The 15013-nt window shown below is 41.1% G+C and overlaps 1 protein-coding gene across 1 annotated transcript in view; it reads right to left on the bottom strand.

The window, feature by feature from the left end:
* Nucleotides 1-12104: 12104 nt before the first annotated feature.
* The window catches only part of ARSK (arylsulfatase family member K), a 96106-nt gene continuing 93197 nt past the window's right edge, over nt 12105-15013 (bottom strand). The window contains exon 8 of the mRNA XM_082243461.1: nt 12105-12733. Coding sequence (XP_082099587.1) covers nt 12450-12733 — 284 coding nt within the window. The 3' untranslated portion in view covers nt 12105-12449. The remainder of the gene's footprint in view (nt 12734-15013) is intronic.

Raw genomic sequence — 15013 nt, 5'->3', positions numbered from 1 at the left:
AATGGAACCCAACTACAGCACCTAGGGGTTTGCCTAGCTTCATATACACTAATTATGTAAAGGGAGGATTATTTTGTCTTAGATCATTTGGCATTGGTACTTTCAATTCCTATAGCTGGGCACAAAGTTTATTAAAGTGGCTAATAAATCCAAAATCAAACATTGATTTCTATTACAGCTTAGATATGGTGGCTGCATTCTTTTTAAGGTTTTTAATCCTTTATTTTCACTTAGTGATCCTGCCAGTGGGTTTGTTGATTTTCAAAAGAACAAGCTTATCTGCAGACATAGCAGTTAGAGGGTTAAAGTGGAGTTCCGGGCACAGAAGTCATTTTTTAATAAACATACCCCCGGGACAGTCAGGGCTAGCACATTCCACAATGCCTAGCCTCTGATCTGTCCCGGTTCGCACTTACCTTTTAGAAGAAATACTTACTTATAAAATTTCTTCCACAGCGTTTCCATCTCTCTTGTGGGCAGCTGAAGCCGGCGCGGTCCTCTTCTGTGTCTTCTTCCGCGTCTTCTTGTCCCAGAATGCGCCTGCACCGGCCCCTCTCGTCACTTCTGGGGCGGCGCAGCATTCCTAAACAGCTTCTGGGCATGGCCAGAAGCTGTTTAGCAGGGGAATGCGGCGTCGCCCGGAAATGACGAGCGGGGCCGGTGCCGTCGCATTGATTCCTGGGAGCGATGACGTTCAGCTCCCAGGAATCATAGCGAGACAGGAAGTGACGGGGTGAGCCGCGGCTCCGAGGGAGGAAGTACTCTGAGGTGAGTATTTACGATCTTCAATTAAAAGGTAAGTAAACAAAAAATAACTATCCAATTCCTTTTCAGGTGATCTCGAACTAGCGGAGGGGCACAAAAAAAAAATATAGTTTTTGTGCCCGAAACTCCGCTTTAAATACAACTAGTGCACATATTTGCCAGCACACCATGGATCTTCAAATTCAGTCCAAGGATTTTATTACAGAGAGATCATATCATAAAAGAACAAGTGCAATGCATAGGTGTGCACAGCCTATTGCATTAGGGTGTGCACCTCAAAGCTCAAACACATATGTGTGTGCATGTGTGTATAAATATATATACTGACGGTGTCAGTAGAGCAGTGAACAGTGTCAGTAAGGCAGAGATTGGTGTATTTATTATTTGTATTTTATTTTTTATTCTTTTTTTACACTTTTTTTTTTTTTAAATATTTTTTTACACATTTTTTATGAGGCCCATTAGGGAACTTTGGTAAAATATCAGGGGTTTAAGCAGGGGGAATCTGCACCACCCAGAGTGATTAGGGTGTGCCCAGGCACATCTGGCACACCCTGTACGCACGCCTGTGGTGCAATGTTTTAGAGCTACGCAGGACCCCTTGTCAGGCATGCTTGACCAAGGGTTCTTGCGTGGCTCCGAAATGTTGCACTTGTTCTTTTGTGATTTGATCTCTCTGCTTAAAAGCTTTGGACTGCATTTGAAGATCCATGCTGTGCAGGCGAATATGTGTATTGGTCTGAGATGCAGTACCCAGCTGATAGTCGCTACAGCAACAGCTACAGGTGAGCCTAGTGATCCAGAAATGTGTGCGATGGGAATATAGACAAGATTAAATACAACTAAAACCAAAGCAATTCAGATGACTAAAATACGACTAAACAAAAATGGCATTCTAGTCAAAAGACTATGACTAAAACTAAATTGAAATTTGATGTCAAATTTACATTGGTGTTAGCTGCATTTTGGCTACAATTCGTTAGTGTATCTAAATATGCTAGCCCATCTAACACTCCCCTCCCCCCAGACTGACAATGCTGCTGTCCAAAGGTGTCTGTTGCGGCTGTGCATTGCTGTGTGATTCACATGCAAACCAGATGCAGAGCGATTTCAGCCCATTCATTTGAATGGGTTGAAATCGTGCCAGACCGCACCAGAAGTAGTGCATGCACTACTTTAAAAAAAAAAACAGCAACTGGACCACATAGTACTACTGTACCATGTGTCCTGGTGCAGGCAAATGCATTTGCGACTCGCATGTGATGGGTTGTAAACCGCCAATTTAAAAAAAAAAAAAAAAACCCTGCAAGGCGATGGCATAATGTGCTAGTATGCACTGCATACTAGCTCATTATGAAATACTCACCTTGGAAGAAAGCCCTCCAGTGCTGTAAAGCCACTGCTGAGAGGGCTGACATGTTCGCCATGACTGTCTTCCAGGTTTGCGAGCTCCGGCTATGTAATTGGCCTGGAGCCGTGATGATGTCACTTCCGCGCATGCGTGGGAGCCGCAGTTTCCTGGCATGAGCTCTGAAGGTCCAGCACTGTAAGCCGGACCTTCAGAGGGCATGGGCTATTGATCTTATCAGCTGCATGCACTCTGAATATCTCCTAAACTGTGCAAGTTTAGGAGGTATTCACAGTGCCTACAGGTAAGCCTTTATATATACAGGTACAAGTGGTAGTATAGTGTTTACTACCACTTTAACACTGACAACCACTGCAGATCACCAGTGCAGTGTGTTTTGAAAACAGTACGGGAAACATGCACAGAACGTGGGTTTCTTGCACTGCCTTTTGGTGTGACCTGGTCCTTATCCACAAAGTAGGCATTCTAATACAGGAAGAGTGTTACTGGTTGGATCAACAGGTGAAGGGTAAAAAAGCCTAAAAAAACAAATGCAGCCACTACATCTAATGATTAGTAAGATGCAATGTATTATATTTTTGGTTTTGTGTTTAATACTGCTATAAACCTACACTAAGTGATTTTGTATATTTATATAGACATGCAGTTTTGTGTTGTATGTTAAGTGCTGACTGAAAGCTGACTTCCAGGTATGGATTTAATAGCATAGTTGCATTGGCTTAGCTTGGACCAATGTAAGCATGCATTTTCCATGCCTATGGAACCCATGACAAAATCCATGAAATCAAAGTAGTAGTCACCACTGCCACTGTCTTCCGGGTCTCTTGCCGAGTGGATGCACTGAGGCATAGTGAACGTATGAAGTCGCTCACTCAGCATGGGTGCTATATACAGAATGCCCTGCATTTTTCTCAATGAATGTAGGGCGCTCTTTGTTTGGACAAGGTGGAGATTGTTATGTCATCATCCCGTTTCTCCACCTCTTCCAATCAGAAAATGCCTTGCATTCATTGAAAAAAATGCAAGGTATGTAGGGCGTTCTTTGTTTGGACAAGGTGGAGATTGTTATGTCATCATCCCATATCTCCACCTCTTCCAATCAGAAAATGCCTTGCATTCATTGAAAAAAATGCAAGGTATTCTGCATATCACTCTGATATTAAATCAGAGCAAAACTGAGCAGGCGACCCCTTGAGGCTACTGTTCAGCAGGGCAGCTGCTGCACAGGATTTGCAAGACAGTGGCCATCAATGTAACAAGATAGACTACTACACTGATTCTCACAGCAATCCCTCAGTTATAGAAGGCTGGGCCAATGTAACCATGCTAATAAACCCATACCTGGAATTGAGCTTTAACAGAGTAGTTAACCCCTCCACTCACATCTAATGGTGGCAATACATGATTCGATTTTGTTATCCAGTTGTCTGTGTGAACCAGTTGGCAAACAATTAAATTGGTATAACTTTGCTTCTGACTCAATTTAGGTTCCATTAAACTGATTTGATTGGCAAGGGCAGAAAATGGTCTATTGTGTTACATCAATAAGCAGCACTGAGGTGCTTTTTTCATGAATTTGATTGTATTTCGATTACCTTATGCGATTGCATGAGATTGCTACCATTAGTAGTGTAAAGGTTGTAAAGGTTTCTGTTGTATTTACTGACTTGCTGTCAAATTCTGACCTATAAATGCAATGTTTGTTTTTTTCTTTCCGGTCTCTATCATACAGGAGAAAATGTATTAAATATATGCATTTAGGATGTTCAAAGGAAACCTTTCACAACCAGGGCTCTGTAGAACACCAGAGTTCCTCCAGAGGTTGCTAAGGATTTAGTGAGCAATTTCTGCCTCCCAAATAAATGAGTGCTTACATCAATGTTCTTTTTAGCAATCTAAAAGGAGGGGATCCTTCCTAAATGTAAGAGGCATTCTTAATACGAGCCATAACTCTAATGTCACATGCACTATAGGTAATTATTGATAACGATTCCCTCTATGGAAAGTTTGTGAATGGCTATTCTATGGGGGAGGATAAAGAGGGTAAAGATAAGGGGGAGAGAATAAGGCTCCATTCACACCTGAGCGTAGCACAGCGACAGCTGCTGCAGCACAGTTTTTTTTTAGCTTTTTTGTGTTGTTTTATAGAGCGTTTTTGGAGTAGCATCATTCATTTGAATGGGCCTCCCTCCACTCCAAAAACACTCTAAAGCAGCTTATGTAGCAAATCTTGGGACAGAGCAAGAAGCATTTGGTGTTGTGATTTTCACTGTGATTTTAGTGCGTTTCTTCGCGCAACAATAGCGGAAAAATCACACAGAGTTTGGGGTGGCATTAAGAAACAATGGCATCACAAATGCGTTCCCGTGTTTTGCTGCAATTCTGGAATTGAAGGCAGAATCGCAGCAATTCTGCCCACGTATCAAATTGTCTAGGTGTGTAAAGTATCTGCACCAAGCATTGTGATTTCCATGCACACAGTACATTAGTCCAACCTGTTTATGATGTCATTCGTAAAGCCAATTTGACAAATGGGAGGCAGGATCATGGCACTACAGACCTGAAGTCAATGAAGAATTTGTTGTTTTCATTTCAGTTTCATGTTACTTTGGTGAATAATTGTGGTTTGGTTACTTTTTATGTTTATGCAGAAACAGCCTAAAATCTCCAAAGATCTCAGCAATGCTCTATTGTACTACCTGCTCAAGCTGCTGTCTTTATGCACTAGTCCAGGGGTCCCCCAAACTTTCTAAACAGGCGGCCAGTTGACTGTCCGTCAGACTTTAGGGGTGCCAGACTGTGGCCAGTGGGAGTAGAAAATACCCCAGCATCAGTGGAGGTTAGACAATGGGGTTGATTTACTAAAGGAAAATCCACTGTGCAATACAAGTGTACTCCAAGTGCACTTGGAAGTGCAGTCACTGTAGATCTAAGGGGGACATGCAAGGAAAAAAAAAAATTATTTTTGCTTGCACATGATCGCATGATAGAAATCAGCAGAGCTTCCCCTCATTTTGATCTTCCCCTCAGATCTACAGCGACTGCATTTCTAAGTGCACTTGCAGTGCACTTGTGGTGCACAGTGGATTTGCCTTTAGTTAATAAACCTCAATGTCTCAGCCTTGGTGGTCAGTAGGAGTAAAACAATTACATAGCATTTGTGATGCGTAAGAGTAAGAAAAGTGCCCCATTATTGGTGCCAGTGGGAAGAATAGTCCCTCATCACTGGTGTCAGTGAGAGGAATAATACCCAATTGTTTTTATCAGTGAGATAAATTATGCCTCATCGTTGGTGCAAGTGGAAGGAATAGTGCTCCATTATTAGTGTCAGTGGGAGGTATAGTGCCCCATCATTGCAGTCAGTGGGAAGAGTAGTGTGACCTCATTGGTGTCAAGAGGCAGAATAGTGCCCCATCATTGGTGTCAGTGGGAGGAATGGTGCCTCATATAATTGGGGGGACAGTGCCCGAATGGCTGGTAAAAGCAAGAAAGGGGCCACATCAGGCCCTTGGGCCACAAATTGGAGATGACTTCACTAGTCCATGCAGTTCGATAACCAAGCAGCTCAGATAATGGTATGTAAGAGAACTGCTAAAAGGAGGGAGGAGAAGCTAGACCAACATAAAATCCTAGATGTGCTGACAGTATATGTGTTTCAAACACACACCAGTCTGCAAGCAATGCTTTATATTTACCCATTAATAATAATGACCGTTGGTCCTTCCCATTGGGTAATAGTAAACTCCCCTTGCTGTTTTAAATGCTAATCACAACACAGAGACCAAGTTGCAAAAATCCCAATTGGGTACCATGTGCCCCTATTCTTTGGTGAAACAGACATTTTCTACATGTGCCCAACATTCACTTCTAATAGAGAATATATTTATACAGCAGTATAGCTATGCATCTAAGGAAGGGCAGATGATTTCATTTTCAGTGAGAAATCTGCTCATCTTTGGCTAGTCTGAAGGTGATGTCAATAGAGAGATCCTGTTGCTGGCAACAACCCACCAGTAGCCATATTGTTAATAGACCACTTACCTTTTCCTATACTCCTTTGCTGGTTGGCCTAGGTAGATTTTGCATTAGTAAGCACGATTCTGCAGCATTACAGGCCAGCAAGGGGGCTATTTCATTAGGGTAAGTAATTCCCTCACCTGGTTGATTCTGCTGCTGGCGTTATATTGCCATAGGTGGAATTGCCCCTGTATCTTATAAAGGGCTCAAACAAAGAAAAAAGCGAAGCTTGTAAACATCCTTTGTATATTTGTAGTTTCTTCGGTTTTTTTAGTTTGCATGCAACCCCTGAATTGACAGACCTTTCAGTAAGATGTGGATGGAGAGGGGCAGAGTTCAGTCCTCCACTGGATTTGCCTAATGAGTAGTATTCTCCAAATGTTGTGATAAGGCTTGGCTAAAACAAAATACAGAGATACTGTATCATGCATCCTCTATTAAGTACTTCAAAGGAATGGAGACGAACGGTATGGAGAACTCAGGCCAGCAACACAATTACAGTAGCTCACTGAAATGCCAAGTGTTAAATGCCAATAGTGAAGATCCAGTGGAGAATAACCCCTAACTTGCTACACCCAAAATGGACAGATCACTTTTTGAATGGAGAAGCCCTTTGAGGATTCCCCCTCCTCCCCCATATTTCCTTAAGTATTTAAATTGCGTGTAAAATAAGTAAATTGTATGTTCTGTGTATGAATAACAAATCTTTGTAAATATACAAAAGCTGATGTGCAGACATTGTACGTGAATATGATGTGACTGTCCACAGGTATAGTATGAGTAACAAATTCTTGTATGAGATTTAAAGCAAACTGTGCAATTCAGTTTTGTTTGTGTTGTCATGGAAATTTGCTTTGTAGCAATCAATGTACAACTGTAAAATGTGTATATTCAGGTCTTAAATTAGTAAAGTTAATAGAAACAATTCCATATTGTAAATAATTGCATACCACTTTGTTACATGCCTTCATTTACAACATAGGGAAACTAGACGTGACTTGCAGCTGTACAGGCCAGTGCGATAAAAATAAAATAACCGTATAATATTGGGATTAAATGGATTTATGATTCATTCCGAATCAATGTTTCCTTTTCAACTGTGCCCAGCAGAATTGATGCCTGGAAGCTGATTGGTTATGGGGAACAAGTAACTTTCTTACTAGCATATTTTTCATACACAAGTCCCTCAAGCATCCGTACAGTAATATACTGAATCATTTGAACTTGCTTAGGTGGTCTGATAGTTAAATCTGACCTTTAAAAGGAGAAGTACAGCCGAAGTTTGTTTGGCTGTACTTCTCCTGTGGATCACAGGAGTACAGTTTGTTCTGCACTCCTGTGACCTGTCTTCAGCAGAAAGCGAACCACTGAGAGCCTGAACCAACAGCTCCCGCCCCTTCCACAGACCAGCACTTCAGTGAGCATGGGGGTGGGGGGGGGGGGAGAACAGAAAGCTGGTGACTGACAGTTACGAGTTCTCTGCTCATGTAGCTCTGAGAACTGAGCGATCAGCGGTCTTTGATTGCTTGGTCTTAGAGCTGGCACGGGACAGATGCAGAATTGGAGCGATGCTGCATCCACCTAGTTTCGTATGATTTTCTAAAAAAAAAATCCAATACTTCTCTTTTAAATAAAATTAAGGGTCATTTTTACTGACAGCTCCTTACCCTTAAATACATATTGTGACATTGGCACTCTCATCCTCACCCTGCACAGAGTTTGCCTAGCTCACAGGGCATGCTCCTGAAGAGATTGGGGATCCTGGGATTCTCTACGAGGAAGCTGGTGAAGCGTACATGCACCTCGATTTCCAAATATTTTCAATAAATGCAACTTCAGATTTTGTTTACAAGGTGCACGTAGAAAGGACTCACCACGGAACAAACACAAAAATGTCCCCAGCACACTTACCAGTTAGCCTACAAAAAAAACAAATTACACTGTTTCAACAATTTGCATTAAAACACATTAATACATATGTAGAAATAGGCAAATATATGTCAAAGCCACACTGCTTTAATTAAGCCCTCTATGAAGTTGCTCTAACCTAAGAGTACCCCCAAGTGCTAGCATCTGCCTTATCCTGAGCAACCACTGACAGGCACAATTGACTTATATGACCAGGAATTCTCGGCAAGGGACAGGGATAGTGGTGACATCACTGCTCAAAAATGGCTATTGGCCATAAGGATACAAATACCGTGTACTACATTAGCACAATTAGAAGGGATATATCAGGGCTGGATGATGTTATACTGGATATGGCACTGATGCAGGAACACAAGTCAATACACATAAAGAAGAGAAAGTCGCAGCAGTGAGTGATGCCTGAGTTGGCCAGAAGATCAATAAAGGTGGAGGAAGAAATTAACAGCTCCCAGCATATACAGCAGCTGATTAAGTTACGCAGATTTTGAAATCCCTGGACAGTGTGGTTCCAGTCAACCTCTTGTGTACATCGGCTGGAAGAGTATGTTGTGGTAGAGTGTCAGGCAATGGCACATCAGTTGGGTTTATGGTCTTAAACTGTCCGTGATAAAAATGAATCTTCTGTGTGGCCAGCAAGCTCTTACCAATGTGCAGATTCTAGAATTTATTTTAATCCATCATAGAGCTGACTGCAGGACAATTTCTAGACTCTCTAGCCAGATTACGTGGCTAGTAAGATTGACACTTTAGACAATACAAAACAGAGAACCAAGTTTTGAGGCAGGCACCATGGTGAGGTCAGTTCAAAGGGTATGGCAGGTGGCAGAAAAGCATTATCGCAGAATCAAGTGGAAGGTCAGAGCGGGCCGCATACAAAAACACATATTACTATTGAAACAAGGATGTAAATTTGTATCATCAGAAGACAAGGAATCTCCATCTCTAACATTGTTCCCAGGGTTACAAAAAGGAACCTTGAGGAATGCCTGCAGAAAAAAAGGAAGAAAAGGGGGAAGGCAGGAGAACCCTTATGGTCTAGTAAGGCTTATGATAAAAAAAACATTTTTGGTATAGACAGGTCAAAAGAAGTGGCCTTGTAACTTACATCTGGTGCAAGTTACCTTAAAGAAATGGTATATACAACCCTTACACTGCACTTGCAAAAAATATAACTAATATTAACTGAAATATAACTTGCAAAAATATAACTCTCCACATATAGGATTGGTCACTCTCAGTGCTCTGGAATGCCCAATCCTTGTTCCCCTTGGGAAAATGAGGCTTGGTAGAGTTCAGAAAAACCCTGGGTAGTGGTATTAGCAGAGGTGCCTCTAGAAGAAAAAGTATACTATGACTGAAACTATTGAATTTTGTCAAGAAAAGTCCAGAAAGCAGGTCCTCCTCTATAAAATAATATATTATTTTGGGACAGGCAGTCACTTCAGATATGTGACAAAAATTCTACAGCAGGTAAAAGGTTTAAAATTAAAAAAAAAGAGAAAAGCCCCCCCCCCCCCCCATTAAAAAAACATGTTGAGTAGCTTTTTATCAGTCCAAGATATCAGTCAATTTCAACATTCAGTAATGGGATTAATGTACTAGAAATAAAGTATCAGGTAGAATACTATAATAAGCAATATATAAAATATAGTTTACATGAAATAACACATTGCATTCTATGTGATGGTTATCTAAAGTAATAATTTCCATAATATTAGAGTCTATGTATTGTTACTAGACTAAAGTCTTATTGTAATGCTGCATGGTATAGCCATATTGTATGCAAATCGTTATAATGGAATACAAAATAAAAAAAAGTATGTTGTACCATAAATATTATCATTAGTGATTAGTAAGCTGGATCTTATTGTTAATCATAAACCCAGCTTACTACTTACTACGAATGATAGTATTTGTGGCACAATATATTCCTTATCCTCCTGTATTTTGTTTTAATATGCAAAATTATTATACCGTGCAGCATTCATATAAAAAAACTACCTTAATAACACTACAGAAGCTCTAATATTATTCAGATTATTGCTTTTGATAACCATCACAGTGTTAGGATGCAATCTGTTAAAAAAATTTGAATTATATTTTATGTTTTGTGTATTATGGTATTCCACTTGATACTTTGAAGTTGATATACTAAAAGCAAATAGGTTCTTCATTTTGAAAGGGAATTTTCCCTTAGGGAATGTTGCACTGCCCAGAGTATCCAATCACAATCAAGGGGAAAAAAAACAGTATTTTTGCATGCACATGATTGGATGATGGAAGGCAGCAGAACTTCAACTTATTCACTAAGCAGTAAGAACATTTCCCTGCAAAGTGAAAATTCCATTCCAATGTGGACAGCCTATTTTCACACCTGTACAAATCTTCTTTTTTTTTTACATTTATATAAATATGTATACATAAGGTGGTGCCGGTCATCTCTAGGATCTATGATTGTGTAGGTTTATAATATGTGTAAATATTTGATGAAGAACCATTTTAAAGAGGCCAAATGTAAGCAGAAAAGACCTTGTTGTTGTATTGATTATCAACATTTTAAAATAAATTCCTAGAGCATCATGTTGCTGAACAGGTATAATTAGTACTATAAACATTAGTATTTTCTCATACTCTGTGCTTTCTTTTCTTAGAGAATAGGTGTAGATACTCACATCCCCCCCCCCCCCCTCCATGAGGCAATGGAAGACTGACAGCCACTAGCATGACTTCCAGAGGCTCAGGAATGCTAGGAGTTGTAGTTCAACAACAGTTTGCCTACCCCTGCTTTGTACACAGGCTTCAGAAGAAGACACCCAAGGGTTCCTTCATGTCTCAGTGTTAAACTTGCAGCATGCCCTAGAAAAACCCAAAAGGTGCTCAATTATGCAAAAAGTGGCTTCTCCATCAAAGTCAGAGCTCTGACCAGCATTATTGCCCCCTCTCCATTCTATGCACTTTACCTCTGCTTTTCTTTTATTAGCATGCAAAAATAACCAATGGATTTTTTAGAATAATGAATTATATGTTTAGTGCGATACGAATAGTATATTTATTTATACATATCTCTATACCAGTGTTACAATATGGACACTTAGGGAGAAATGATGAACAGAGAGATTTAGTTTCAACTGATGGACAATTGGGGGATTTGCATCTCATCACTCTCCCCCTTTGCAACATGGCAACCTGCTGCCACTCATAATGGATAGTCCACCCTTTCCAAAACCAGTTAAGCCCTGTAGAGCCAAATGCAGCAGACCCATAATTACAATGATTGGTTAGCCAGTAAATCACAGTTGAAAACATTATGACATGGTAATTACACTGGACTTTTCCTATCTGTGTACCTTGAAATACGGATCCTGAAATATCAAAACAAATTTTGATTCTGTCAAAAATAAAGTTTTCCCCTAACATCCTCTGTAAACTCAAAGTATAGTGCCTTTTCTGCACTGAAAGCCCAATCAGCTTTGCCTGCTGGACTACAGAACTCCACCTGTCCCCAACCTCTTACTGTCCCTTCCCATATGCATAAATGGATTTCTTTCCCAGAAAAATACTCACTGTCTTGTCTCCCAAGAGGCTACCCATTTACCTCTTACTGTCCCTTTTCATATGCATAAATGGATTTCTTTCCCAGAAAAATACTCACTGTCTTGTCTCCCAAGAGGCTACCCATTCACATCTTACTGTCCCTTCCCATATGCATGGATTTCTTTCCCAGAAAAATACTCACTGTCTTGTCTCCCAAGAGGCTACCCATTCACCTCTTACTGTCCCTTTCCATATGCATAAATGGATTTCTTTCCCAGAAAAATGCTCGCTGTCTTGTTTCCCAAGAGGCTACCCATTCACTGTGTGTGGGGAAAGGGCTTTTGGGTGATGTAGTTCTAGGGGCATGTCTACATCTATTGAAAATGAGCTCCCAGCAGCTGACCCTGTAAAAAAAATAGTTTGATGATGATGTCAAAGGGATAATAAAAACTGCTTCTTGCTACAGGAACAAGGAAAAATTAATCTAGAGACATGCTCTAGATAGTAAGAGGGAGATTCAGGGGTAAATATGGCTAACACCTAGACATACACTTTAAGTGCTATCCCCTCTGAAAAGAACACCAAGCCCCATTAAAAAATAAATACATCCATAATTATTACAGTTTTGGTGAGGCCATTTCTCTTCACTTTTCAGTGCAGTGATTTTGTGTGCTTTATACACATAGAAATGGTAGGTGCATGCTAGCCAACTACATAATTACTGAAAAAGCAACACATGGTCTTTGCTGCAATTTATGCAATGAGTAACACTAATATAATTCGATTTAGGAATACTTTCCCTGCACAATGGAAGATTTTATGTTATTGGATCTAGTCATAAATTATTATTCCCACTTTCTAGCCACTTTTTAATGGCCAGTTCACAAGCTTTTGGTCTTTTGTTCCAATCAATATGCCACCTCAGGTTTGAGATGACATTTGTATAATTCTGTCCAAGGCTTGCTCTCCATTTGATAAACTCTTCCTTATTATACTGGTGAACATTGTAAGATATTTTCTTGTAGTCTATAATAGACCGAAGTTTCTTCTCCATAGATAGGACAATCTCAGGATACAAAGCAACCACATTTCTAAGCTCATCTGGATCAGCTGATAAATCTGCAAGACATAATAATACATAATTAAATCATGAGAATTGTGTACATCAATTATGTACATGTTACTGTGTACAATTATTTTACAATTACTGCAAAGACCTATATCTTCCAATAAAGTGTTTGTAAACCTTAGTCATGAAATCTAAATAAAGCACATATAACTGTAGTCAGAGGCGTCACAAGGGTGGTGAGGGGGGCGGGCCGCACCAGGGTGTCCACCAGGGGGAGGGTGACACCACTCTGCCTCTCATCTATGCGGGCCGGCATCGCATCGCCGCTGCGTCGCATAGTACTGATTGTCCATCTCGTCTGCTGCCTAGGCTCTGAAATGCATTGTAAAACCCCCACAGCGCTGGGGTAACACACAGGTTAACTTCAGAGCTTTCTCAGATCCTCCCCCTGCCTTCTCCTTTCCAATGGAGGTCAGGTGGTGTTTGCCTCTCTCTGATTGGGCGGGTGTCTGAGAGGAGATCCCCATGCATCTCTATGGGGGAATCGGATGGGAACAGACCGTCAGTCCGTTCTCATCCGATCCGCTGAACGGATGAAAAATAGGGTTTCCATCTGTCCAGATTTGACTAATCGGATCAGATGTCTCCACTGACATCGGATGCCCCATAGAGATGCATGGGGGACCATTCAGATCCGCCAAAAAAACGGACAGGCGGATCTCAACGGTCCGCCTGTGTGAAAGAGCCCTAAGGGTGAATAAACTGATTTCTGAGAGGGAGACAAGCATCTAATAAATAAAACATATTGAAGTTACGGACTTTTTAACAGCACAAATCAAAAAGAAGCTCCTTATATCTGTCTGGGCACCTTATATCTGTCTGGGCACCTTAAGTTTAATTGCACTATTTTCCACATTGGCAATTTTTTATGAGTAAATGTAATTGCACTTTTTTTGAATAATACAAATATTATGTATGAATATTGCATATATGTTTTGAATAGAGTACTGTATATGAATTTGCACTAAGGAAATGCACTTTGGTCTTTTATATGTAAGGACCCTTTCACACAGGCAGACCACTCAGATCCGCCTGTCCTTTTTTTGGCGGATCTGAACGGTCACCCCATGCATCTCTATGTCCGCTGACATCCAATCCGATCCATTAAATCTGGACGGATGGAAACCCTATTTTCCATCCGTCCAGGGGATGGGATTGGATGAATGGAGAAAGCTGTGCTTTTGGCTTTCTCCAGATTCTGTAATTCTGGATTAGAACAGTCAACCTTGTGCCTAGGTTTTGCTAGATGCCTGCAACCTGGCTGACTATACAGGTGTGCAAGGTCATTATACTCAGGTCTGAGAATTGCTCAGGGCTCCCAGTTTGGGGATTTCTCCCAGTGTGGGAGATGGTAGGACTCACCCAGGGCCAGGGGTTCCCGGCCAGAAGCCATGAGACAGAGGTATCATCGAGGGGTCAGAGGGTCCAGCCAGAAGCCAAGAGACAGAGAGTCTCATTGAGCGGTCAGAGGGCCCAGCCAGGAGACAGAAGGTCTCATTTCTAGGGTCAGGTTGACTCCTATCGGGGTGTCAGGAGAACCCCAATCCAAAGGCCAGAGGTGGGCCATGCAGCTGGGAGCTGTGACTAAAGGCTAGAAAGCCAAGTGTTCCAGGAGAGCTGGACAACACAGTCATAGGGTCTGGTAAGAGGAGCAGCAGTGCTGCCAACAAGTGAGCCAGGTGGCTCGCTATTTTCGTTTGTGCACATTGTGTGGAAGAAATCCCTGTGTGGGCAACTGATACACATGTGAACTTTTCCGTTTATTGAATAAAGGTGGGCTGCCATGCCCTAAAATGCAGTTTTGGACTGGCGCAACTCCTTTTAAATGCACCTATGCATAGCTTTAATCACCCCAATCCACACACTATATATGGCCCTATTACATCAGTGACTTATTAAAACAGAAATAGTTATAAAGACGTGGTGCTTTAATATAGCAAAAGCAAATTAAGTAATCAAGTAAATGAATAGGTTAAAACATCCACTGTAAATCATGTGCATAAAAACGCAAAAGTGAAAAACACATTAAAAAAATGCATAAATAAACGAAAAACTCCTTTAGCTTCAGAAATGTCTGTGTATTGCTTCCACCATCCAGAAAAGGGGATACCACGTGCAACTGAGGGTTAGACTACACTCACCGGCTCACTAGGTGCTAGTGAAGCAAGTCACACTTTTTAACAATCTTAGCTTCCACTCTTTGGATAACCAGCTCCATCCATCCATATGCAGTCCTCTGACTGTAGCAGCAGCCCACCACTGGGGGAGAT

Source organism: Pelophylax lessonae (assembly GCF_965119305.1).
Source record: "Pelophylax lessonae genome assembly, chromosome: 1".
NCBI lineage: Eukaryota > Metazoa > Chordata > Amphibia > Anura > Ranidae > Pelophylax > Pelophylax lessonae.
The sequence above is the reverse complement of the archived record's forward strand: the minus strand, read 5'-3'. Positions and strand labels throughout refer to the sequence as shown.